The following is a 24,413-nucleotide window of genomic DNA, read 5'->3' on the forward strand; positions in this document are numbered from 1 at the left end:
CCATATTGAATCAGGGGCCCCATATCATGCTCTATACAGTTCATGATGGCCCCATAAGATGCTCCATACAAAATACGCCCCATATAATGCTCCAAACAGTTTATGATGGGCTCCATAAGATGCTTCCATATTAAAATATGCCCCATATAATGCTGCACAAATGTTGATTATGACCCCATAAGATGCTCCATACAGACATTTGCCCCATATAATGCTGCACAAATGCTGATTATGGCCCCATAAGATGCTCCATACAGATATTTGCCCCATATAATGCTGCACATGGCCCCATAGAGATATTTGCCCCATATAATGCTGCACATGGCCCCATAAGATGCTCCATACAGATATTTGCCCCATATGCTGTTGCTGCGATTAAAAAAATAAAAAATCACATACTCACCTCTCGTCGCTCAGGCCCCCGGCACTTGCCATATTCACCTGCTCAGCATTTCAGAGCCGACCTCCGCTGTCTCTTCCTCGTCCTCTGCACTCACTGTTCAGGCAGAGGGCAGCGTGCACTAATCGCGTCATCGCACCCTCTGACCTGAGCGTCAGTGCAGAGGACAGGGAAGACGCAGCGGCGCCGACAGTGGAACAGGGAGCAGGTGAATATCGAGCACTGCCCCCCGTCATACTCACCTGTTCCTAGCGCTGTCCCTTCACGTCTGTTCCCCGACGCCGGCAGCTTCTTCCTGTAGTGAGCGGTCACATGGTATCGCTCATTACAGTAATGAATATGCGGCTCCACCCCTATGGGAGTGGAGTGGGGTCCATATTCATTGCTGTAATGAGCGGTACCATGTGACCGCTCACTACAGGAAGAAGCTGCTGGAGAACCAGGGATGAGCAGGGACCACGCCAGGAGCAGGTGAGTATGATTACACAGCTCCGCTCCCCCTCCCCTGCCGACCCCTGGGTATGACTCGAGTATAAGCTGAGAGGGGCAATTTCAGCCTAAAAAAATGGGCTGAAATTCTCGGCTTATACTCGAGTATATACGGTACTTCTGATACCTTGCCCTATAAATACGCACAGGATGTAGTCATACCTTATGTAGGCACCACTATATAGCTATGGTATGGCACTATCATTTTAGAATCGTATAGCATAATATGGTAGATATTTTATAGCATTGTATAATACTTTTACACTCATGGCCGAAAGTGTTGGCACCCTTTAAATTGTTCCAGAAAATGAAGTGTTTCTCCCAGAAAATGATTGCAATTACACGTTTTGTATACACATGTATACTTCCCTTGTGTGTATTGGAACAACACAAAAAATAGAGAAAAAAAAGGCACATTCTACATAATTTCATACAAAACCCCCAAGATGGGCATGACAAAATTGTTGGTACCTTTCTAGAATAGTAGGTAAACAACTTTCTTTCAAGCATGTGATGCTCGTTCAATTTCACTTGTGGCAAGTAACACGTGTGGGCAATATGAAAATCACACCTGAAACCTGATAAAAAGGGGAGAAGTTGACTCAGTCTTTGCACTGTGTGTGTGTGTGTCACACTAAGCATGGAAGACAGAAAGAGAAGAAAACTGTCTGAGGACTTAAGAATCAACATTGTTGAACAATATTAACATTCTCAAGGTTATAAGTCCATCTCCAGAGATCTTGATAATCAAGAAGTTTACAACCCATGGCAATGTAACTAATCTCCCTGGACATAGAATGCAGAAAAACATTGATGGAAGGTTGCAACGCAGCATAGTCCAGATGGTGGTTAAGCAGCCCCAATCAAGCTCCAAAGAAATTCAAGCTCAGGGTGCATCAGAGTCAGCCCAAATTATCCGTTCACATTTGAATGAACGGCAGGAGACCTGGGAAAACCCCACTGCTGACACACAGGCATAAAAAAGCTAGACTGCCAAAATGGACATGAGTAAGCCAAAATCCTTATGGGAAAGCATCTTGTGGACAGATGAGACCAAGGTTGAGATTTTTGTTAAAGCATATCAATGTACTGTTTAACAAAAATGGAATGAGGTCTTCAAAGAAAAGAACTCGCTACCTTCAGTCAAATATGGTGGAAGTTCAAATAGGTTTTGGGGCTGCATCATGAAACCTGAAGATTACCACAGGGTTCTGGATTGCAATATAGTGCCCAGTGTAGGAAAGCTGGATTTTGTGTCCTAGATCATGGGTCTTCCAGCAGGACAATGTGCATCCTGTGGAGAGATCTTAAAATTGCTGTTGGGAGAAATTCTAGTTGAGAGGTGTAAGAAGCTTGCTGATGAATACAGGAAGCGATTGATTGCACTTATTCCAAAGGGTGTGCAACCAAATACTAAGTTGAGGGATCTAACACTTTAGCCTGGCCAATTTTTGGGGTATTGTGTGAAATTATGTCCAATTTAGCTTTTTTTTTCTCTGATTTTATGCTGTTCCAATACACACAAAGGAAATAAACGTGTGTATAACGAAACATGTGTAATGGCAATAATATTCTGGGAGAAATACTTCATTTTCTGGAACAATTTCAAGGATGCTAAGGCTGTGTGCACACGTTGCGTTTTTTCGCTATAAATACGCTATAAAAACGCATCCCATCATTTAGAATGCATTCCGCAATTTTTGTGCACATAATGCGTTTTTTTCCCGTGAAAAAAAATCATCGCGGTAAAAAAAGGCAGCATGTTCATTAATTTTGCTGATTTTTCGCATTTTCCCCGCTATTTAATGCATTGGGAAGCTCCGGAAAAAAACGCGTCAAAAACACGCAAAAAAACATGAAAAACCGCATGCGGATTTCTTGCAGAAATGTCCAGTTTTGACTGTATGTACTGTACATGCACTGCATGATGACATCACAATGGCGTAGAACCCTCGGTGACACGCTGATGATGTCACAATCGGCCCAGGTATAAAACTACGAGCGACGGCCTGAGCCTAGTCACTTTCTAGTGTGTGTTGCAGTCACGAGTTGTGTGTTGCAAAATCTGTTATAGAAAGCGATTATTATTCTGAAAGCGATAATTATTTATTATTATCAGCGCCCTCCGGTGGACAGAGAGAGAAAGGTACGTCTGAACTTAGTCTAATGAGTTATGGGGGTCTTTCCCGGGGGGACACGACCTGCAGATGGTGATAGAGGGACAGATATAGATTTCCCTATAGAATTATCCCCAATAACAGTACAGACACTTTCTTATAAATCACCATTAACCCTTCTTAGAGCAAGGTCAATATTTCCTCCTCGTGTTCATTTCTCCTATCCCACAGTCAGGTGAAAGCTCGTTTTTTTGGAAGATGAGTTGTTGTTTTGAAGAACAACTTCATTTTACGTTATATTATGCTGAAAATGGAAAAAAATTAGATAGATAGGTAGATATGGGATTTGTAGTGCTTCACCACTGATACACAGCTATTATCTTACGTTAGTATGTTTCTGTCGCTATACTTGTGAAAGTGCATGTTTGTATACATATAGGTCAGCATGAGAGTATATGTGCATATACATATATAAATATACATGATTGTGTCCAGGGGTGAACGCTGACAGCTCGGGGCCCCTATTCTAGAATGTGTCTGGGCCCCCTTCCTTTTTTGATGAATAGTGTTACATGGCGCCCTCCCCTGTACTTTACATGTTGGATTCTCTTGGAATCTTTGTGTTTTATTACATTCCGTCCTCTCTTGTTAGATAATGTAATGGAATGACGGGTGATGGAGCATGGGCAGGGCCGGTTTTAGACAAAGTGGGGCCCTAGGCAAAAGTTTAAAATGAGGCCCCCAATGCTCACATACATATTGTCGTTTGGCTCTTGTTTCTCGGCCTCTTTACATCGTCTGAGGACGAATCGAATGATGGGGACAGAACACTAGTAGATCAATCTGTCCCCATATAGTATCATGCTATAAGCAGCAGGGCTGTGTGTGTGTGTGTGTCTATATATATATACACACACACACACACACACACACACACTCTAGTCTGTTCAACCATTATTTTAAAATGTGCATGGAACACACACACGATCACTGTATGTTTATATAGAATAATGCAAAAAATTATATATATATATACACACACACACACACAATTAAACACACACGCACATGACACATGCTTATACACACACACACTTATACACACATTCATACATGTACATGGCACGCACGTATACACACATACACGGCACACACTTATATACACACACACATATATATGGCATGCACTTATACACAGACACATACATAGCATTCTTATACATACACACATACATAGCGTATATATATATATATATATATTTTACACACACATATGGCACGCACTTATACACACAAATATATACATGGCACGCATTTATACACATACATGGCACGTATTTATACACAGATACATACACTCACATATATATACACATAGATACACACATTATATATATATATATATATATATATATATATATATATATATACATACATACACACACACACACACACACACGGCAAGCAAAGACACACTTATACACACACACATACACGGCACACACATGCAGCACAACAAATGCTCATTTGATACATGTGATTCACATAAGCACACACTACACATGACACACGCTATACACACCACACACACACACACCTTTATGCTGGAGGGAATGAGATGATGCACACTATCAGATGCAGCTCCTCCTGCTCCCAGCAGACACCTTCCTGCCCTCTCCTCTGCTGGGACTGCCGACAAGAGCAGGAGTTGCTGACAGCAGGACAGGAGCCATCGTCACCAGGAGCAGCACACACAGTGGGACGGGTGCTCTTTACTTATCTGCTGGCTCAGGTTGTTACTGGTGCTGGGTCTCTCTCCCTTCCCCTCAGAGGCTCCGTTCAGCAGGACAGGGCGCTGGCCAATGAGCACTTCTATCACGCTGATGGGGGAGGTTCAGTGGCCGCTGCTCCTGTGCTTCACTGCAGGCTCCTATTTTACTGCTACAAACATTCCCAGAGTACATGGCCTGTGGTGACATCACGGTCACATGGCAGGTCACCTGATCGTGATGTCACTACAGGTCCTTAACCAGTCTCTACTCGGAAGCTTCACTGATAATGCTATTATCAGTGAAGCTTCTGCTGTAGATGCTGGGGGCCCCCAAGGGAGTGGGGGCCCCAGGCAGCTGCCTAGTCTGCCTGGCCCTAACGCCGGCCCTGAGCATGGGAAAGCTTCTGTCCTGATGGAGGAGCTGATGGACTGGTCTTCTGTTCAGATGCCGCCCCATGAGCAGTCATTTTATATCTAATAAGAGAGGACTATGTGATAGAGAGAAGGAGCTGTGAATAATAATAATAATAATAATAATAAAAAAGGAGGAGACTATGTAATTAAATCCCAATATGCGGCAGGTGTAGTAATATTAGCAAACACCTCCAATTAGGAATGTAGAATACGATGACATCACAGTGGCTTAGAACCCCCGGTGACGCACTGATGATGTCACAATTGGCGGTCCCTGCGTCTACCTATGGGCGACGGCCTGAGCCACTTTCTATTGTGTGTTGCACAATCTGTTATAGAAAGCGGTAATTATTTCTTATTATCAGCGCCCTCCGGTGGAGAGAGAGAAAGGTACTTCTGAACTTAGTCTAAAGAGTTATGGGGGTCTTTCCCAGTGGAACTCACGACCTGCAGATGATGATAGTGGGACAGATATAGATTTCCCTATAGAATTATTGATTTTTACATTATTTTTTAATCCCCTTAGGGAACTTTAACTTATTATTCTTTGCTTATTATACTATGTACTGCATTACACTGAATTTCCGCACCACAGACTGAGATTAATGTAATATTTTTATTTCTTGTGTTTTTCTCCAGTGTTTGCAGGGCTCTGTGAACATGGCATCTCTCTGCAATTCCACCCAAAAAATGCCAATTCCATCTGATGATGTGGAAAAAGGCATTGACATTGAAGAAAAGGATGAGAACGGCGAAACGCAGGACCTGCACGAGCGGACTGGAGTTTCCGTCACCCGATCCTTCATCACCGTAGGCATTCTAACCTTCATGTATTTAGTCATCACCATGGCTACCTTCACAGTCGCAGGTAGGTAGGGATACACGGGTTATGTCAGGGGGCAAGTTGTATAAGGCCCCTAACCGCAACGTAAAAGGGAACAAACCTTCATGGCCAACGAGACGGCTCGTTACTTGCTGTGACGTCTGTTCCTACACTTCTCTCATTACAGTAATCACTTGTGTTCCTCTTTTTGTTCTGACAGGAGCGATGCCTTACCTGCAAGCCGCCTTTAAGATAGATGACAGTAAATCCGGCCTTATAAACCTAGGTAAAATTTCAACATAAAATCTTATTCTAAAGTGAGGAGGACGTGAGAAGTATTTAAGTGAAACCGTCTAAATAATCCTCAAATATAACAAAATGCAATAATATAGAAATGTTTTTATTGACCTCTTGTTTTTTCCTTCCCATTTTAGTATTCACAGCCAGCAGTGCTTTGTTTGGACTATTCTATGGATACCTGGGAGACCGCTGGAGCAGGAAACACATTGTGTGTATAGGAATGGCTCTCTGGTCAGCCATAATTATCGGCCTGTCCTTCATTCCCAATGAGGTAAACTGAACATAAAGAGAACCTGTCAGCCCCCCATGCCCTCCACCCAGCAGCACTCACTTATCTAGGAGTAAATCCCCTGCCTACCAGCCCTGTAGAACGTGAACATGAAGAGATCCTGTCAGCCCCCCATGCCCTCCACCCAGCAGCACTCACTTATCTAGGAGTAAATCCCCTGCCTACCAGCCCTGTAGAACATGAACATAAAGAGATCCTGTCAGCTCCCCATGCCCTCCACCCAGCAGCACTCACTTATCTAGGAGTAAATCCCCTGCCTATCCAGCACTGTAGAACGTGAACATAAAGAGATCCTGTCAGCCCCCCATGCCCTCCACCCAGCAGCACTCACTTATCTAGGAGTAAATCCCCTGTCTATCCAGTCCTGTAGAACGTGAACATAAAGAGAACCTGTCAGCCCCCATGCCCTCCACCTAGCAGCACTCACTTATCTAGGAGTAAATCCCCTGCCTACCAGCCCTGTAGAACGTGAACATAAGGAGATCCTGTCAGCCCCCCATGCCCTCCACCCAGCAGCACTCACTTATTTAGGAGTAAATCCCCTGCCTACCAGCCCTGTAGAACGTGAACATAAAGAGATCCTGTCAGCCCCCCATGCCCTCCACCCAGCAGCACTCACTTATCTAGGAGTAAATCCCCTGCCTACCAGCCCTGTAGAACGTGAACATAAAGAGATCCTGTCAGGCCCCCCATGCCCTCCAACCAGCAGCACTCACTTATCTAGGAGTAAATCCCCTGCCTATCAGCCCTGTAGAACGTGAACATAAAGAGAACTTGTCAGCCCCCCATGCCCTCCACCCAGCAGCACTCACTAGGGTTGAGCGACTTTCATTTTTTTAAGATCGAGTCGGGTTTTGTGAAACCCGACTTTGTCCAGAGTCGAGTCGAGTGCAGTCGGCCGATTATCGCTAAAAGTCGGGGATCGACTGAAACACGAAACCCAATGCAAGTCAATGCATTACTCGTACTCTGAGGGGCCCTGTGCCAGTGACGTCGCCAACGAGTATGCCCCCCCCACCTGATGAAGGAACCTGCACTTTCATCTGCACCTTCCTCTTTGTCCCTGTGTAAGGTGGTATAACATGCGGGAAGGGGAACCTATAACATGCGGGAAGGGGAACCTTACTTTCAGCAGGGTCCGATTCTGGCTGTGTAGAGTGCAAGGGGAATGTAGTAGAGTGCAAGGGGAATGTAGTGGTCTAGGTCAATGTACCAGCAGACTCATCTAGCAGTGGCTGGGCAATGGGCAGGATGAGGAGGGAGCAGATATAGGGCCAAAGAATAAAGTAGGCTAAATGCAGTTCAAAATTGGTAACAGGACTAAACAGGCGGCATTGCTTTGTTGAGTGGAGTAGCAAACCCAGGAGCAGCAGACACTGTTTTAAGGGCCCAAACACACTAGTAGGCCAAATGCAGTTTAATATCTGCTACTGTAGGCTACTGTAGGCCAAAAGCCAGAAGGTTGAAGCTCAGCTTTATTCAGTTGAGGACAAACACCATGGAGGGGCAGACACCGTTAGTAGGGCCTAACCACCAATTTTTAAAAAAACAGCACTTAATGAGAGCCAGAAGGTGGAAGCTCAGCTTTATTCAGTTGAGGAAAAACACCAGGGAGGGGCAGACACCGTTAGTAGGCCGTAACCAAAGTTGAAGGCCAAATGCAGTTTAATATCTGATACTATAGGCCAAAAGCCTAAAGACTGAAGCTCAGCTTTATACAGTGGAGGTCAACAGCAGGGAGGGGCAGACACCGTTAGTAGGGCCTAACCACCAATTTTTAAAAAAACAGCACTTAATGAGAGACGGAAGGTTGAAGCTCAGCTTTATTCAGTTGAGGACAAACACCATGGAGGGGTAGACACCGTTAGTAGGGCCTAACCACCAATTTTTTAAAAAACAGCACTTAATGAGAGCCAGAAGGTGGAAGCTCAGCTTTATTCAGTTGAGGAAAAACACCAGGCATGGGCAGACACCGTTAGTAGGCCATAACCAAAGTTGAAGGCCAAATGCAGTTTAATATCTGATACTATAGGCCGAAAGCCAGAAGGTGGAAGCTCAGCTTTATACAGTGGAGGTCAACAGCAGGGAGGGGCAGACACCGTTAGTAGGGCCTAACCACCAATTTTTAAAAAAACAGCACTTAATGAGAGCCAGAAGGTGGAAGCTCAGCTTTATTCAGATGAGGACAAACACCAGGGAGCAGCAAACAGAGGTATTAGGCCCCATCCAGCAATTAAAAAAAAAAAATAATAATAATAATTAGAGCCAGAAGGTGGAAGCTCAGCTTTATTCAGTTGAGGAAAAACACCAGGGAGGGGCAGACACCGTTAGTAGGCCGTAACCAAAGTTGAAGGCCAAATGCAGTTTAATATCTGATACTATAGGCCGAAAGCCAGAAGATTGAAGCTCAGCTTTATACAGTGGAGGTCAACAGCAGGGAGGGGCAGACATCGTTAGTAGGGCCTAACCACCAATTTTTTAAAAAACAGCACTTAATGAGAGCCAGAAGGTGGAAGCTCAGCTTTATTCAGTTGAGGAAAAACACCAGGAAGGGGCAGACACCGTTAGTAGGCCGTAACCAAAGTTGAAGGCCAAATGCAGTTTAATATCTGATACTATAGGCCGAAAGCTAGAAGATTGAAGCTCAGCTTTATACAGTGGAGGTCAACAGCAGGGAGGGGCAGACACCGTTAGTAGGGCCTAACCACCAATTTTTTAAAAAACAGCACTTAATGACAGCCAGAAAGTGGAAGCTCAGCTTTATTCAGTTGAGCAAAAACACCAGGGAGGGGCAGACACCGTTAGTAGGCCGTAGCCAAAGTTGAAGGCCAAATGCAGTTTAATATCTGATACTATAGGCCGAAAGCCAGAAGATTGAAGCTCAGCTTTATACAGTGGAGAACAACACCAGGGAGCGGTAGACACCGTTAGTAGGCCATAACCAAAGTTGAAGGCCAAATGCAGTTTAATTTCTGATACTATAGGCCGAAAGCCAGAAGGTGGAAGCTCAGCTTTATTCAGTTGAGGAAAAACACCAGGGAGGGGCAGACACCGTTAGTAGGCCGTAACCAAAGGTGAAGGCCAAATGCAGTTTAATATCTGATACTATAGGCCGAAAGCCAGAAGATTGAAGCTCAGCTTTATACAGTGGATGTTGACCTCCAGGGAGGGGCAGACACCGTTAGTAGGCCGTAACCAAAGTTGAAGGCCAAATGCAGTTTAATATCTGATACTATAGGCCGAAAGCCAGAAGATTGAAGCTCAGCTTTATACAGTGGAGAACAACACCAGGGAGCGGCAGACACCGTTAGTAGGCCGTAACCAAAGTTGAAGGCCAAATGCAGTTTAATTTCTGATACTATAGGCCGAAAGCCAGAAGGTGGAAGCTCAGCTTTATTCAGTTGAGGAAAAACACCAGGGAGGGGCAGACACCGTTAGTAGGCCGTAACCAAAGGTGAAGGCCAAATGCAGTTTAATATCTGATACTATAGGCCGAAAGCCAGAAGATTGAAGCTCAGCTTTATACAGTGGAGGTCAACAGCAGGGAGGGGCAGACACCGTTAGTAGGGCCTAACCACCAATTTTTTAAAAAACAGCACTTAATGAGAGCCAGAAGGTTGAAGCTCAGCTTTATTCAGTTGAGGAAAAACACCAGGCAGGGGCAGACACCGTTAGTAGGCCGTAACCAAAGTTGAAGGTCAAATGCAGTTTAATATCTGATACTATAGGCCGAAAGCCAGAAGATTGAAGCTCAGCTTTATACAGTGGAGGTCAACAGCAGGGAGGGGCAGACACCGTTAGTAGGGCCTAACCACCAATTTTTTAAAAAACAGCACTTAATGAGAGCCAGAAGGTTGAAGCTCAGCTTTATTCAGTTGAGGTCAACACCAGGGAGCAGCAAACAGAGGTATTAGGCCCCAACCAGCACTTAAAAAAAAAAAAAAATTAGAGCCAGAAGGTTGAAGCTCAGCTTTATACAGTGGAGAACAACACCAGGGAGCGGCAGACACCGTTAGTAGGCCGTAACCAAAGTTGAAGGCCAAATGCAGTTTAATTTCTGATACTATAGGCCGAAAGCCAGAAGATTGAAGCTCAGCTTTATACAGTGGAGGTCAACAGCAGGGAGGGGCAGACACCGTTAGTAGGCCGTAACCAAAGTTGAAGGCCAAATGCAGTTTAATATCTGATACTATAGGCCGAAAGCCAGAAGGTGGAAGCTCAGCTTTATTCAGTTGAGGAAAAACACCAGGGAGGGGCAGACACCGTTAGTAGGCCCTAACCACCAATTTTTGATTACAAAAGCACTTTTTGAGAGCCTGAAGGTTGAAGCTCAGATTTAGACAGTGGAGGACAATTTGAATTAGGGACTGCAGACAGACTTAGTAGGCTGTCCCCTGTGGACCATGCATCCACCACATTAACCCACTGCGCCGTAATGGACACGTAACCTTCCGTGGCCATGCCTACAGGTCCATGCGTCTGTTATCAGGTGCACCTTTGAACTCACAGATTGCCAGAGTGCATGGACAATGTGGTCTTTTACATGCTGGTGGAGGGTTGGGATGGCTTTTCTCGCAAAAGAAGTGTCGACTGGTTAGCTTGTAGCGTGGTACAGCGTAGTCCTTCATGGCCTTATTAATAGTAAATAAAATATATAACTAGGCTCTATGAACTTTTAAATAGGTTCCAGGGGTACACGGGCAGCATTGGTGTGGTCAGTGGAGGAGTATTGCAAGGAGGGACCGCAGACAGGCTAACAAAGGCCTAAAATAACAAACAATAGGCTCATGGCAGTTTTAAATCGGTTACATGGATACACAGGCAGCATTGTGGTCAGTGGAGGAGGAGTATTGCAAGGAGGGACCACAGACAGGCTAACAAAGGCCTAAAATAACAAACAATAGGCTCATGACAGTTTTAAATCGGTTACATGGATACACAGGCAGCATTGTGGTCAGTGGAGGAGTATTGCAAGGAGGGACAGCAGACAGGCTAACAAAGGCCTAAAATAACAAACAATAGGCTCATGGCAGTTTTAAATCGGTTACATGGATAAACAGGCAGCATTGTGGTCAGAGGAGGAGGAGTATTGCAAGTAGGGACCGCAGACAGGCTAACAAAGGCCTAAAATAACAAACAATAGGCTCATGGCAGTTTTAAATCGGTAAAATGGATACACAGGCAGCATTGTGGTCAGCGGAGGAGGAGTATTGCAAGTAGGGACCGCAGACAGGCTAACAAAGGCCTAAAATAACAAACAATAGGCTCATGGCAGTTTTAAATCGGTAAAATGGATACACAGGCAGCATTGTGGTCAGCGGAGGAGGAGTATTGCAAGTAGGGACCGCAGACAGGCTAACAAAGGCCTAAAATAACAAACAATAGGCTCATGACAGTTTTAAATCGGTAAAATGGATACACAGGCAGCATTGTGGTCAGCGGAGGAGTACTGCAAGGAGGGACAGCAGACAGGCTAACAAAGGCCTAAAAAAACAAACAATAGGCTCATGGCAGTTTTAAATCGGTAAAATGGATACACAGGCAGCATTGTGGTCAGTGGAGGAGTATTGCAAGGAGGGACCGCAGACAGGCTAACAAAGGCCTAAAATAACAAACAATAGGCTCATGGCAGTTTTAAATCGGTTACATGGATACACAGGCAGCATTGTGGTCAGTGGAGGAGTATTGCAAGGAGGGACCGCAGACAGGCTAACAAAGGCCTAAAATAACAAACAATAGGCTCATGGCAGTTTTAAATCGGTAAAATGGATACACAGGCAGTATTGTGGTCAGTGGAGGAGTATTGCAAGGAGGGACCGCAGACAGGCTAACAAAGGCCTAAAATAACAAACAATAGGCTCATGGCAGTTTTAAATCGGTAAAATGGATACACAGGCAGCATTGTGGTCAGTGGAGGAGCATTGCAAGGAGGGACCGCAGACAGGCTAACAAAGGCCTAAAATAACAAACAATAGGCTCATGGCAGTTTTAAATCGGTAAAATGGATACACAGGCAGCATTGTGGTCAGTGGAGGAGTATTGCAAGGAGGGACCGCAGACAGGCTAACAAAGGCCTAAAATAACAAACAATAGGCTCTTGGCAGTTTTAAATCGGTAAAATGGATACACAGGCAGCATTGTGGTCAGTGGAGGAGTATTGCAAGGAGGGACCGCAGACAGGCTAACAAAGGCCTAAAATAACAAACAATAGGCTCATGGCAGTTTTAAATCGGTAAAATGGATACACAGGCAGCATTGTGGTCAGCGGAGGAGGAGTATTGCAAGTAGGGACCGTAGACAGGCTAACAAAGGCCTAAAATAACAAACAATAGGCTCATGGCAGTTTTAAATCGGTTACATGGATACACAGGCAGCATTGTGGTCAGTGGAGGAGTATTGCAAGGAGTGTCTGACACAGTTAGTACTCCAAAAAAATAAATAGATGTTAATGTCTCGCAAAACAACTATAATTAAAAAAAGGGTGGCATGCTTAGGTACAGGGGTGGGCTCATCTGCAGAGTTTATGACAAAGTAATTTGGCAGTAAATTAGTATTTACTGGTGTCAATATAGGACACTGACCCAGACTACTTTAACTAGCATCATAGATGTCAACAAATTGGTATTGTTTGTCAGTGCCAGGCATTGAATGATGTCAGCGCATAGACTAAACATTGGTGGAGCTGTGCAAGATAATTTTGCACGTGGTAGAGCACAGTTTGAGCTGGGGGGGGGAACTCTCTTGTGGCCGGCGGTACCGCCCCAGGGCCCCTCATGTTACAACGGTGTGTCTGACGTTGGGTGCGCACCACCACCGCCAGAGACACTACATTGTACTATGAGGGACCCAGTGGCAGTGCCGTCGACCAAAAGCGAGCACACCCACCTCTTCTGACAAACAGCACTGTAACTAACGGGTGCTTGCGCCAAGTGGCGAGACCACGGCCCGGTGGTGGGAGTTTTCCCATTGGGGGAGGTGTAAACATGTCGTATGCTGGACAAACAGCTGCTGCAAATTAAGAGATTGGAACACTCAGTAAGACCAGTCCACAAGCAAGACCTTTTTATAGGAAAGCTAGGTGTCAGCCGGGAAAGGTGGGGCAAAATAATTTGAAATCCAGGAGTGGTTCATTTTAATGAAGGTGAGATCATCCACATTTTGGGTAGCCAGACGAGTCCTTTTTTCGGTTAATATTGAACCAGCAGCACTGAATACTCTTTCTGATAGCACACTAGCTGCTGGGCAAGCAAACTCCTGCAACGCATATTCTGCCAATTCAGGCCAGGTGTCTAATTTTGATGCCCAGTAATCAAATGGGAATGACGGTTGAGGGAGAACATCGATAAGGGCTGAAAAATAGTTAGTAACCATACTGGACAAATGTTGTCTCCTGTCACTTTGAATAGATGCTGCAGTACCTGTCCTGTCTGCGGTCATTGCGAAATCACTCCACAACCTGGTCAGAAAACCCCTCTGTCCAAAGCCACTTCTGATCTGTGCACCTCTAACACCTCTGCCATGTAGCCCCCTGCAGCTTGTGTGAGAACCATCACCGGCGCTGTGTGCTGGGAATGCCTGAATCAAACGGTCTACAAGAGTAGCTTGTTTGGTTGCTAAGATTTGTTCGAGGTTCTCATGTGGCATAATATTTTGCAATTTGCCTTTATAGCGAGGGTCAAGGATGCAGGCCAACCAGTAATCGTCATCGCTCATCTTTTTAATAATGCGTGTGTCCCTTTTTAGGATACGTAAGGCATAATCCGCCATGTGGGCCAAAGTTCCAGTTGTCAAATCTGCGGTTGTGCTGGTTGGAGGGGCAGTTACAGGCAAATCTAAGTCACTTGTCTCCCTTAAAAAAACAGAACCCGGCCTTGCAACGCCACTAATTTCTGTTGGCCCAGGAGAAGCTTCCTCATTCAAAAAGTACTCATCCCCATCATCCTCCTCGTCCTCCTCCTCCTCCTCTTCGCTCGCTACCGCGTCCTCTACACGGCCCTGACCAGACAATGGCTGACTGTCATCAAGGCTTTCCTTTTCCTCGGCTGCAGACGCCTGCTCCTTTATGTGCGTCAAACTTTGCATCAGCAGACGCATTAGGGGGATGCTCATGCTTATTATGGCGTTGTCTGCACTAACCAGCCGTGTGCATTCCTCAAAACACTGAAGGACTTGACACAGGTCTTGTAGCTTCGACCACTGCACACCTGACAACTCCATGTCTGCCATCCAACTGCCTGCCCGTGTATGTGTATTCTCCCACAAAAACATAACAGCACGCCTCTGTTCGCACAGTCTCTGAAGCATGTGCAGTGTGGAGTTACACCTTGTTGCAACGTCGATGATTAGGCGATGCTGGGGAAGGTTCAAAGACCGCTGATAGTTCTGCATACGGCTGGAGTGTACGGGCGAACGGCGGATATGCGAGCAAAGTCTGCGCACTTTGAGGAGCAGGGTAACTTTTCAGGAAGCACTGCACCACCAGGTTTAAGGTGTGAGCCAGGCAAGGAATGTGTTTCAGTTGGGAAAGGGCTATGGCAGCCATGAAATTCCTTCCGTTATCACTCACTACCTTGCCTGCCTCAAGATGTACAGTGCCCAGCCATGACTGAGTTTCATTCTGCAAGAACTCGGACAGAACTTCCGCGGTGTGTCTGTTGTCGCCCAAACACTTCATTGCCAATACAGCCTGCTGACGCTTGCCACTAGCCGTCCCATAATGGCATACCTGGTGTGCAACAGTGGCAGCTGCGGATGGAGTGGATGTGCGACTGCGGTCTGTGGACGAGCTCTCGCTTCTGCATGAGGAGGAGGAAGAGGAGGAGGGGGGGCGAACGCCTACAGCCAACTCTTTCCTTGACCGTGGGCTAGGCAGAACTGTCCCAATATTGCTGTCCCCTGTGGACCCTGCATCCACCACATTCACCCAGTGTGCCGTGATGGACACGTAACGTCCCTGGCCATGCCTACTGGTCCATGCATCTGTTGTCAGGTGCAACTTTGTAGTCACAGACTGCCTGAGTGCATGGACGATGCGGTCTTTAACATGCTGTTGGAGGGCTGGGATGGCTTTTCTAGAAAAGAAGTGCCGACTGGGTAGCTCGTAGCGTGGTACAGCATAGTCCATCAGCGCTTTGAAAGCTTCGCTTTCAACTAACCGGTAGGGCATCATCTCTAATGAGATTAGTCTAGCAATGTGTGCGTTCAAACCCTGTGATGCGAGGATGAGTACTTCCTTTTCCTAACAAGAGTCTCATGTAGGGTGAGTTGGACTGGAGAGCTGGAGATCGTGGAACTAGCGGTGGTGCCGGTGGACATGGGTGAGTGAGAGAGGGTTGGAGATGGTATTCTTGCCGGTGCCCTACATGCAGTGTTTCCTACTGCAAACCTGGTGATTCCCTGACTGCTTTGGCCTGGCGACGAAAGTTGCACAGATACTGCAGGTGGTGCGGGAAATGGTGGGTTTACAGTGAGGGAAGGGATGTAGCGTTGCTGACTAGTTTCATTGGCCGAGGGTGCTGCAACCTTTAGGGACGTTTGGTAGTTAGTCCAGGCTTGCAAATGCATGGTGGATAAATGTCTATGCATGCAACTTGTATTTAGACTTTTAAGATTCTGACCTCTGCTTAAGGTAGTTGAACATTTTTGACAGATGACTTTGCGCTGATCATTTGGATGTTGTTTAAAAAAATGCCAGACTGCACTCTTTCTACTATCGGATACCTTTTCAGGCATTGCAGACTGAGCTTCTTTAACCGGATGGCCACGCTGTCCTCCAACTGGTTTTGGTTTTGCCATGCGTTTTTGGCCAGATATGGGCCCGGTAGATGTAACCTGTTGTGATGTTGATGCCTGCTGCGGCTCCTCCTCCTCCGCTTCAGAACTACTGCCGCCTGCACCCTGTTCCCCCAATGGCTGCCAATCGGGGTCAACAACTGGGTCATCTATGACCTCCTCTTCTATGTCGTGTGCAACTTCGTCTGTGTCACCGTGTAAGCCGGTGGTATAGCGTTCGTGACGGGGCACCATAGTCTCCGCTGGGTTTGATTCTGGCTCAGTACACTGCGAAGGCAATGTTCTGGTCTGAGTCAAAGGAACAGCATAGTAATCTGGCTGTGGCTGTGCATCTGTGCACTCCATGTCCGATTCAACTTCTAATGGGCATGGCCTGTTAACTGTTTCACTGTCTAACCCAGGAATGGTATGTGTAAAGAGCTCCATGGAGTAACCTGTGGTGTCGACTGACGCATCCTTCACTGTTGTTCTGGGTGAAGGACACAAGGAAGCGACTTGTTCCTGACCGGGAGCATCCACTGACGATGCACTGCTCTGACATTTGGCACTTTCCGAGGAGGAGGCGAAAGAGCTAGAGGCAGAGTCAGCAATGAAAGTCAATACTTGTTCCTCCTGCTCCGGCTTCAAAAGTGGTTTTCCTACTCCCATAAAAGAGAGCGCTCGAGGCCTTGTGTAGCCAGACAACGAACCTGGCTCCACAACTCGAGACTTAGGTGCTGTACTGCTTTTACCACGACCACCTGATGCTCCACCACCACTACCATCATTACCAGCTGACAATGACCGCCCATGGCCATGACCTCTTCCACTAGACTTCCTCATTGTTTGCAAAACGTAACCAAAGTAACGGTATTTGTTACTGTAAAACAACTTATAAGGTGTTCTCAAAATTCTGTAGGATTTATATATACCTTTATAGGTGCCTGACACTGAAAGGAAAATCAGGCCCAATGTTACACAATAGGTTTTCTGTGCCCCAATAATTTGAGACAGATGGCACACACAGGACCGGCACTCAAGCAGAAATGCCAATCTTAATCTCCCACTATTTTTTTTTCAGGGAGAATTTAAAACAAACAAACAAAAAAAAACATTACACACTAGGTTTTCTGTGGCACACAATGAGAGACAGATGCCACACACAGCAATGGAACGGAGGCAGACTTGCCAATATTTATCTCCCACTAATTATTTTTTTTTGAAAAGGGAGAATGTACCCAAAAAAAAAAAAAAAAGGCCAAGTATCACACACTGGTTTTCGGTGGCACACAATGAGAGACAGATGCCACACACAGGACTGGCACAGAGGCAGAGTTGCCAATATTTATCTCCCACTAATTTTTTTTTTTTTTGAAAAGGGAGAATGTACCCCTTCCCCCCCAAAAAAGGCCAAGTATTACACAGTGGTTTTCGGTGGCACACAATGAGAGACAGATGCCACACACAGGACTGGCACGGAGGCAGACTTGCCAATATTTATCTCCCACTAATTTTTTTTTTTGAAAAGGGAGAATGTACCCAAAATAAAAAAAAATGGCCAAGTATTACACAGTGGTTTTCGGTGGCACACAATGAGAGACAGATGCCACACACAGGACTGGCACGGAGGCAGACTTGCCAATATTTATCTCCCACTAATTATTTTTTTTTGAAAAGGGAGAATGTACCCCCCCCAAAACAAATGGCCAAGTATCACACACTGGTTTTCGGTGGCACACAATGTGAGACAGATGCCACACACAGGACTGGCACAGAGGCAGACTTGCCAATATTTACCTCCCACTAATTTTTTTTTTTTTTTAAAGGGAGAATGTACCCCCCCCCAAAAAAAGGCCAAGTATCACACACTGGTTTTCGGTGGCACACAATGAGAGACAGATGCCACACACAGGACTGGCACGGAGGCAGACTTGCCAATATTTATCTCCCACTAATTATTTTTTTTTTAAAAGGGAGAATGTACCCCCCCCAAAAAATGGCCAAGTATCACACACTGGTTTTCGGTGGCACACAATGAGAGACAGATGCCACACACAGGACTGGCACGGAGGCAGACTTGCCAATATTTATCTCCCACTAATTTATTTTTTTTTTGAAAAGGGAGAATGTACCCCCCCAAAAAAAAGGCCAAGCATCACACACTGGTTTTCGGTGGCACACAATGAGAGACAGATGCCACACACAGGACTGGCACGGAGGCAGACTTGCCAATATTTATCTCCCACTAATTTTTATTTTTTTTGAAAAGGGAGAATGTACCCAAAAAAAAATAAAAAATGGCCAAGTATTACACAGTGGTTTTCGGTGGCACACAATGAGAGACAGATGCCACACACAGGACTGGCACGGAGGCAGAGTTGCCAATATTTATCTCCCACTAATTATTTTTTTTTTTGAAAAGGGAGAATGTACCCCCCCCCAAAAAAAAGGCCAAGTATCACACACTGGTTTTTGGTGGCACACAATGAGAGACAGATGCCACACACAGGACTGGCACAGAGGCAGAGTTGCCAATATTTATCTCCCACTAATTTTTTTTTTTTTTGAAAAGGGAGAATGTACCCAAAAAAAAAAAAAAAGGCCAAGTATTACACAGTGGTTTTCGGTGGCACACAATGAGAGACAGATGCCACACACAGGACTGGCACGGAGGCAGACTTGCCAATATTTATCTCCCACTAATTTTTTTTTTTTTGAAAAGGGAGAATGTACCCCCCCCCCAAAAAAAAAGGCCAAGTATCACACACTGGTTTTCGGTGGCACACAATGAGAGACAGATGCCACACACAGGACTGGCACGGAGGCAGACTTGCCAATATTTATCTCCCACTAATTATTTTTTTTTGAAAAGGGAGAATGTACCCAAAAAAAAAAAAAAGGCCAAGTATCACACACTGATTTTCGGTGGCACACAATGAGAGACAGATGCCACACACAGGACTGGCACGGAGGCAGACTTGCCAATATTTATCTCCCACTAATTTTTTTTTTTTGAAAAGGGAGAATGTACCCCCCCCCAAAAAAAAATGGCCAAGTATTACACAGTGGTTTTCGGTGGCACACAATGAGAGACAGATGCCACACACAGGACTGGCACGGAGGCAGAGTTGCCAATATTTATCTGCCACTAATTTTTTTTTTTTTTTAAAAGGGAGAATGTACCCCCCCCAAAAAAAAAAAAAGGCCAAGTATCACACACTGGTTTTCGGTGGCACACAATGAGAGACAGATGCCACACACAGGACTGGCATGGAGGCAGACTTGCCAATATTTATCTCCCACTAATTTTTATTTTTTTTTGAAAAGGGAGAATGTACCAAAAAAAAAAAAAAGGCCAAGTATCACACACTGGTTTTTGGTGGCACACAATGAAAGACAGATGCCACACACAGGACTGGCACGGAGGCAGACTTGCCAATATTTATCTCCCTGCAGTTATCTCAGAAAAGTATGGCAGGCAGCTATAAAAAGGACTGCTGCACACAAAAGTGTGGACAAACACACAAGATAGCTGTGCAGAAAGGAAGGAACAACAGGATTTGTGCTTTGAAAAAAGCAGTTGGTTTGCACAGCGGCGTACACACACAGGCACAGCAACGCAGCTATCAGGGTCAGGGAGCCTTCTACGGTAGCCCAATGAGCGACAGCGCTGAGAAAAAAAAATGTAGCTTCCACTGTCCCTGCAAACAAAAGGTGGTGTTGGACATTGGAAATCGCTACAGCACAAGCGGTTTGTAGCTTTATGTACCCTGCCTATCACTATCCCTGCTTCTGAAGAAGCGACAGCAACCTCTCCCTACGCTCAGATCAGCAGCAGTAAGATGGCGGTCGGCGGGAACGCCCCTTTATAGCCCCTGTGACGTGGCAGAAAGCAAGCCAATCACTGCAATGCCCTTCTCTAAGATGGTGGGGACTGAGATCTATGTCATCACGCTGCCCACACTCTGCGTCCACCTTCATTGGCTGAGAAATGGCGCTTTTAGCGTCATTGAAACGCGACTTTGGCGCGAAAGTCGCGTGCCGCATGGCCGACCCCACACAGGGATCGGATCAGGTTTCATGAGACGCCGACTTAGCCAAAAGTCGGCGACTTATGAAAATGAACGATCCGTTTCGCTCAACCATAGCACTCACTTATCTAGGAGTAAATCCCCTGCCTATCAGCACTGTAGAACGTGAACATAAAGAGATCCTGTCAGCTCCCCATGCCCTCCACCCAGCAGCACTCACTTATCTAGGAGTAAATCCCCTGCCTATCAGCACTGTAGAACGTGAACATAAAGAGATCCTGTCAGCCCCCCATGCCCTCCACCCAGCAGCACTCACTTATCTAGGAGTAAATCCCCTGCCTACCAGCCCTGTAGAACGTGAACATAAAGAGATCCTGTCAGCCCCCCATGCCCTCCACCCAGCAGCACTCACTTATCTAGGAGTAAATCCCCTGCCTATCCAGCCCTGTAGAATGTGAACATAAAGAGATCCTGTCAGCTCCCCATGCCCTACACCCAGCAGCACTCACTTATCTAGGAATAAATCCCCTGCCTACCAGCCCTGTAGAACGTGAACATAAAGAGATCCTGTCAGGCCGCCATGGCCTCCACCTAGCAGCACTCACTTATCTAGGAGTAAATCCCCTGCCTACCAGCCCTGTAGAACGTGAACATAAAGAGATCCTGTCAGCCCCCCATGCCCTCCACCCAGCAGCTCTCACTTATCTAGGAGTAAATCCCCTGCCTATCCAGTCCTGTAGAACGTGAACATAAAGAGATCCTGTCAGCCCCCCATGCCTTCCACCTAGCAGCACTCACTTATCTAGTAGTAAATCCCCTGCCTACCAGCCCTGTAGAACGTGAACATAAAGAGATCCTGTCAGCCCCCCATGCCCTCCACCCAGCAGCTCTCACTTATCTAGGAGTAAATCCCCTGCCTATCCAGTCCTGTAGAATGTGAACATAAAGAGATCCTGTCAGCTCCCCATGCCCTCCACCTAGCAGCACTCACTTATCTAGGAGTAAATCCCCTGCCTACCAGCCCTGTAGAACGTGAACATAAAGAGATCCTGTCAGGCTACCATGCCCTCCACCCAGCAGCACTCACTTACCTAGGAGTAAATCCCCTGCATACCAGCCCTGTAGAACGTGAACATAAAGAGATCCTGACAGCCCCCCATGCCCTCCACCCAGCAGCACTCACTTATCTAGGAGTAAATCCCCTGCCTACCAGCCCTGTAGAACGTGAACATGAAGAGATCCTGTCAGGCCCCCATGCCCTCCACCCAGCAGCACTCACTCATCTAGGAGTAAATCCCCTGCCTATCCAGCCCTGTAGAACGTGAACATAAAGAGAACCTGTCAGGCCCCCCATGCCCTCCACCCAGCAGCACTCACTTATCTAGGAGTAAATCCCCTGCCTACCAGCCCTGTAGAACGTGACCATAAAGAGAACCTGTCAGGCCCCCCATGCCCTCCACCCAGCAGCGCTCACTTATCTAGGAGTAAATCCCCTGCCTACCAGCCCTGTAGAACGTGACCATAAAGAGAACCTGTCAGGCCCCCCATGCCCTCCACCCAGCAGCGCTCACTTATCTAGGAGTAAATCCCCTGCCTACCAGCCCTACAGAATGTGAACATAAAGAGATCCTGTCAGCCCCCCATGCCCTCCACCCAGCAGCACTCACTTATCTAGGAGTAAATCCCCTGCCTACCAGCCCTGTAGAATGTGAACATAAAGAGATCCTGTCAGCCCCCCATGGCCTCCACCCAGCAGCACTCACTTATCTAGGAGTAAATCCCCTGCCTACCAGCCCTGTAGAACGTGAACATGAAGAGATCCTGTCAGCCCCCCATGGCCTCCACCTAGCAGCACTCACTTATCTAGGAGTAAATCCCCTGCCTACCAGTCCTGTAGAACGTGAACATAAAGAGAACCTGTCAGCCCCCATGCCCTCCACCCAGCAGCACTCACTTATCTAGGAGTAAATCCCCTGCCTACCAGTCCTGTAGAACATGAACATAAAGAGATCCTGTCAGCCCTCCATGCCCTCCACCCAGCAGCACTCACTTATCTAGGAGTAAATCCCCTGCCTACCAGTCCTGTAGAACATGAACATAAAGAGATCCTGTCAGCCCTCCATGCCCTCCACCCAGCAGCAGTCACTTATCTAGGAGTAAATCCCCTGCCTATCCAGCCCTGTAGAACGTGAACATAAAGAGATCCTGTCAGCCCCCCATGCCCTCCACCCAGCAGCACTCACTTATCTAGGAGTAAATCCCCTGCCTATCAGCCCTGTAGAACGTGAACATAAAGAGATCCTGTCAGCCCCCCATGCCCTCCACCCAGCAGCACTCACTTATCTAGGAGTAAATCCCCTGCCTACCGGCCCTGTAGAAAGTGAACATAAAGAGAACCTGTCAGCCCCCCATGGCCTCCACCCAGCAGCACTCACTTATCTAGGAGTAAATCCCCTGCCTACCAGCCCTGTAGAACGTGACCATAAAGAGATCCTGTCAGCCCTCCATGGCCTCCACCCAGCAGCACTCACTTATCTAGGAGTAAATCCCCTGCCTACCAGCCCTGTAGAACGTGAACATAAAGAGATCCTGTCAGCCCCCCATGCCCTCCACCCAGCAGCACTCACTTATCTAGGAGTAAATCCCCTGCCTACCAGCCCTGTAGAACGTGAACATAAAGAGATCCTGTCAGCCCCCCATGCCCTCCACCCAGCAGCACTCACTTATCTAGGAGTAAATCCCCTGCCTACCAGCCCTGTAGAACATGAACATAAAGAGAACCTGTCAGCCCCCCATGGCCTCCACCCAGCAGCACTCACTTATCTAGGAGTAAATCCCCTGCCTACCAGCCCTGTAGAACGTGAACATAAAGAGATCCTGTCAGCCCCCCATGGCCTCCACCCAGCAGCACTCACTTATCTAGGAGTAAATCCCCTGCCTACCAGCCCTGTAGAACATTCTTCTATAAAAATGAGGTTAAAACCCTTCATACTGTCCCCATTTCCTATGCTAATGGGGGCTCTGACTAGCTGATGGTCGTTAGTTGCCCAGACTAGTCAGCCGTCCTTCCATGCTGTCACGGCCCTGTGGGAGTGATAACATAATTTGCAGGGGCTTTCGTCATCATCACCAGCTCCTGCACATCCCGCGCACGCGCTCCACACATTTCGGCAGCGTCACTGCCCCTCAGCAGCTGGGTGTACGCTTCCTGGCCTCAGACACACGCCTTCTGAAGTGACGGTCATGTGCACAGCGCCTTTGAAGCTGGAGAACTGTACACCCAGGTCATGGCCGGAAGCTCAGAGGACGGCTCCCGGTCCTGCGCCTCTGATGCCAGGAAGCATCTGTGGATCTCGATGCCATCATGGAGCGCAATGCACGGACAGGCCGCGGGTCTATCACACTGTCTGTGCATTGTAGTCTGTGATCGGACCATGATCCACAGACGTCTGCAGGAGCCGTAAAGCCTCTCACTTGTCTGTATCTAGATCAGTATTTTGCATTAGTATTTGCGAGACACAAGCAGGAGCGGCTCCAAAGTTAGGGAAAATTACAAATCTTTCTATTATGGTATTTCTTTAGGTGTCTAAGAAAACTTTCTGAAATAATCACTGAATATTTTTTTGTTTTCACAGAATTTTACAGCTTTTCTGTTGGTTAATGGACTGGTGGGAGCAGTAGAGTCGAGCTTTAAAATAACTGCCCCCTCAATCATTGCCGACCTGTATGTGGGAGACCGGCGCAGCCGCGCGCTCTCCTGTTATCACGTAATAGCATTTATTGGCAGGTGAGTGTGGACCTATTTATTCATTAGAGTCATTCCGACAATTTACCGATTTGTTGTGGACTTTTTTCTGCCCAGATTGCGCTCCGCAGATGCATCCATGTTCAAAACATATGGATGGCATCTTACAAAACCCTCCGCAAGTAATGAGGAATCATTAATCAGGAAGGAGGAGCCAGAGAAAGACACTCACACATTTATATGTTTATATGTGTGCAGAAATG

The 24,413-nt window shown here is 46.7% G+C and overlaps 1 protein-coding gene across 1 annotated transcript in view; it reads left to right on the forward strand.

The window, feature by feature from the left end:
* Positions 1-2,924: 2,924 nt before the first annotated feature.
* LOC143806670 (protein spinster homolog 1-like) overlaps positions 2,925-24,413 on the forward strand; it is a 35,160-nt gene continuing 13,671 nt past the window's right edge. Inside the window, exons 1-5 of the mRNA XM_077287466.1 lie at positions 2,925-3,035; positions 5,831-6,059; positions 6,235-6,300; positions 6,449-6,585; positions 24,041-24,192. Of these exons, the coding sequence (XP_077143581.1) occupies positions 5,852-6,059; positions 6,235-6,300; positions 6,449-6,585; positions 24,041-24,192 (563 nt within the window). The 5' untranslated portion in view covers positions 2,925-3,035; positions 5,831-5,851. The remainder of the gene's footprint in view (positions 3,036-5,830; positions 6,060-6,234; positions 6,301-6,448; positions 6,586-24,040; positions 24,193-24,413) is intronic.

The sequence above is a fragment of the Ranitomeya variabilis genome, chromosome 2 (assembly GCF_051348905.1).
Source record: "Ranitomeya variabilis isolate aRanVar5 chromosome 2, aRanVar5.hap1, whole genome shotgun sequence".
Taxonomy (NCBI): Eukaryota; Metazoa; Chordata; class Amphibia; order Anura; family Dendrobatidae; genus Ranitomeya; species Ranitomeya variabilis.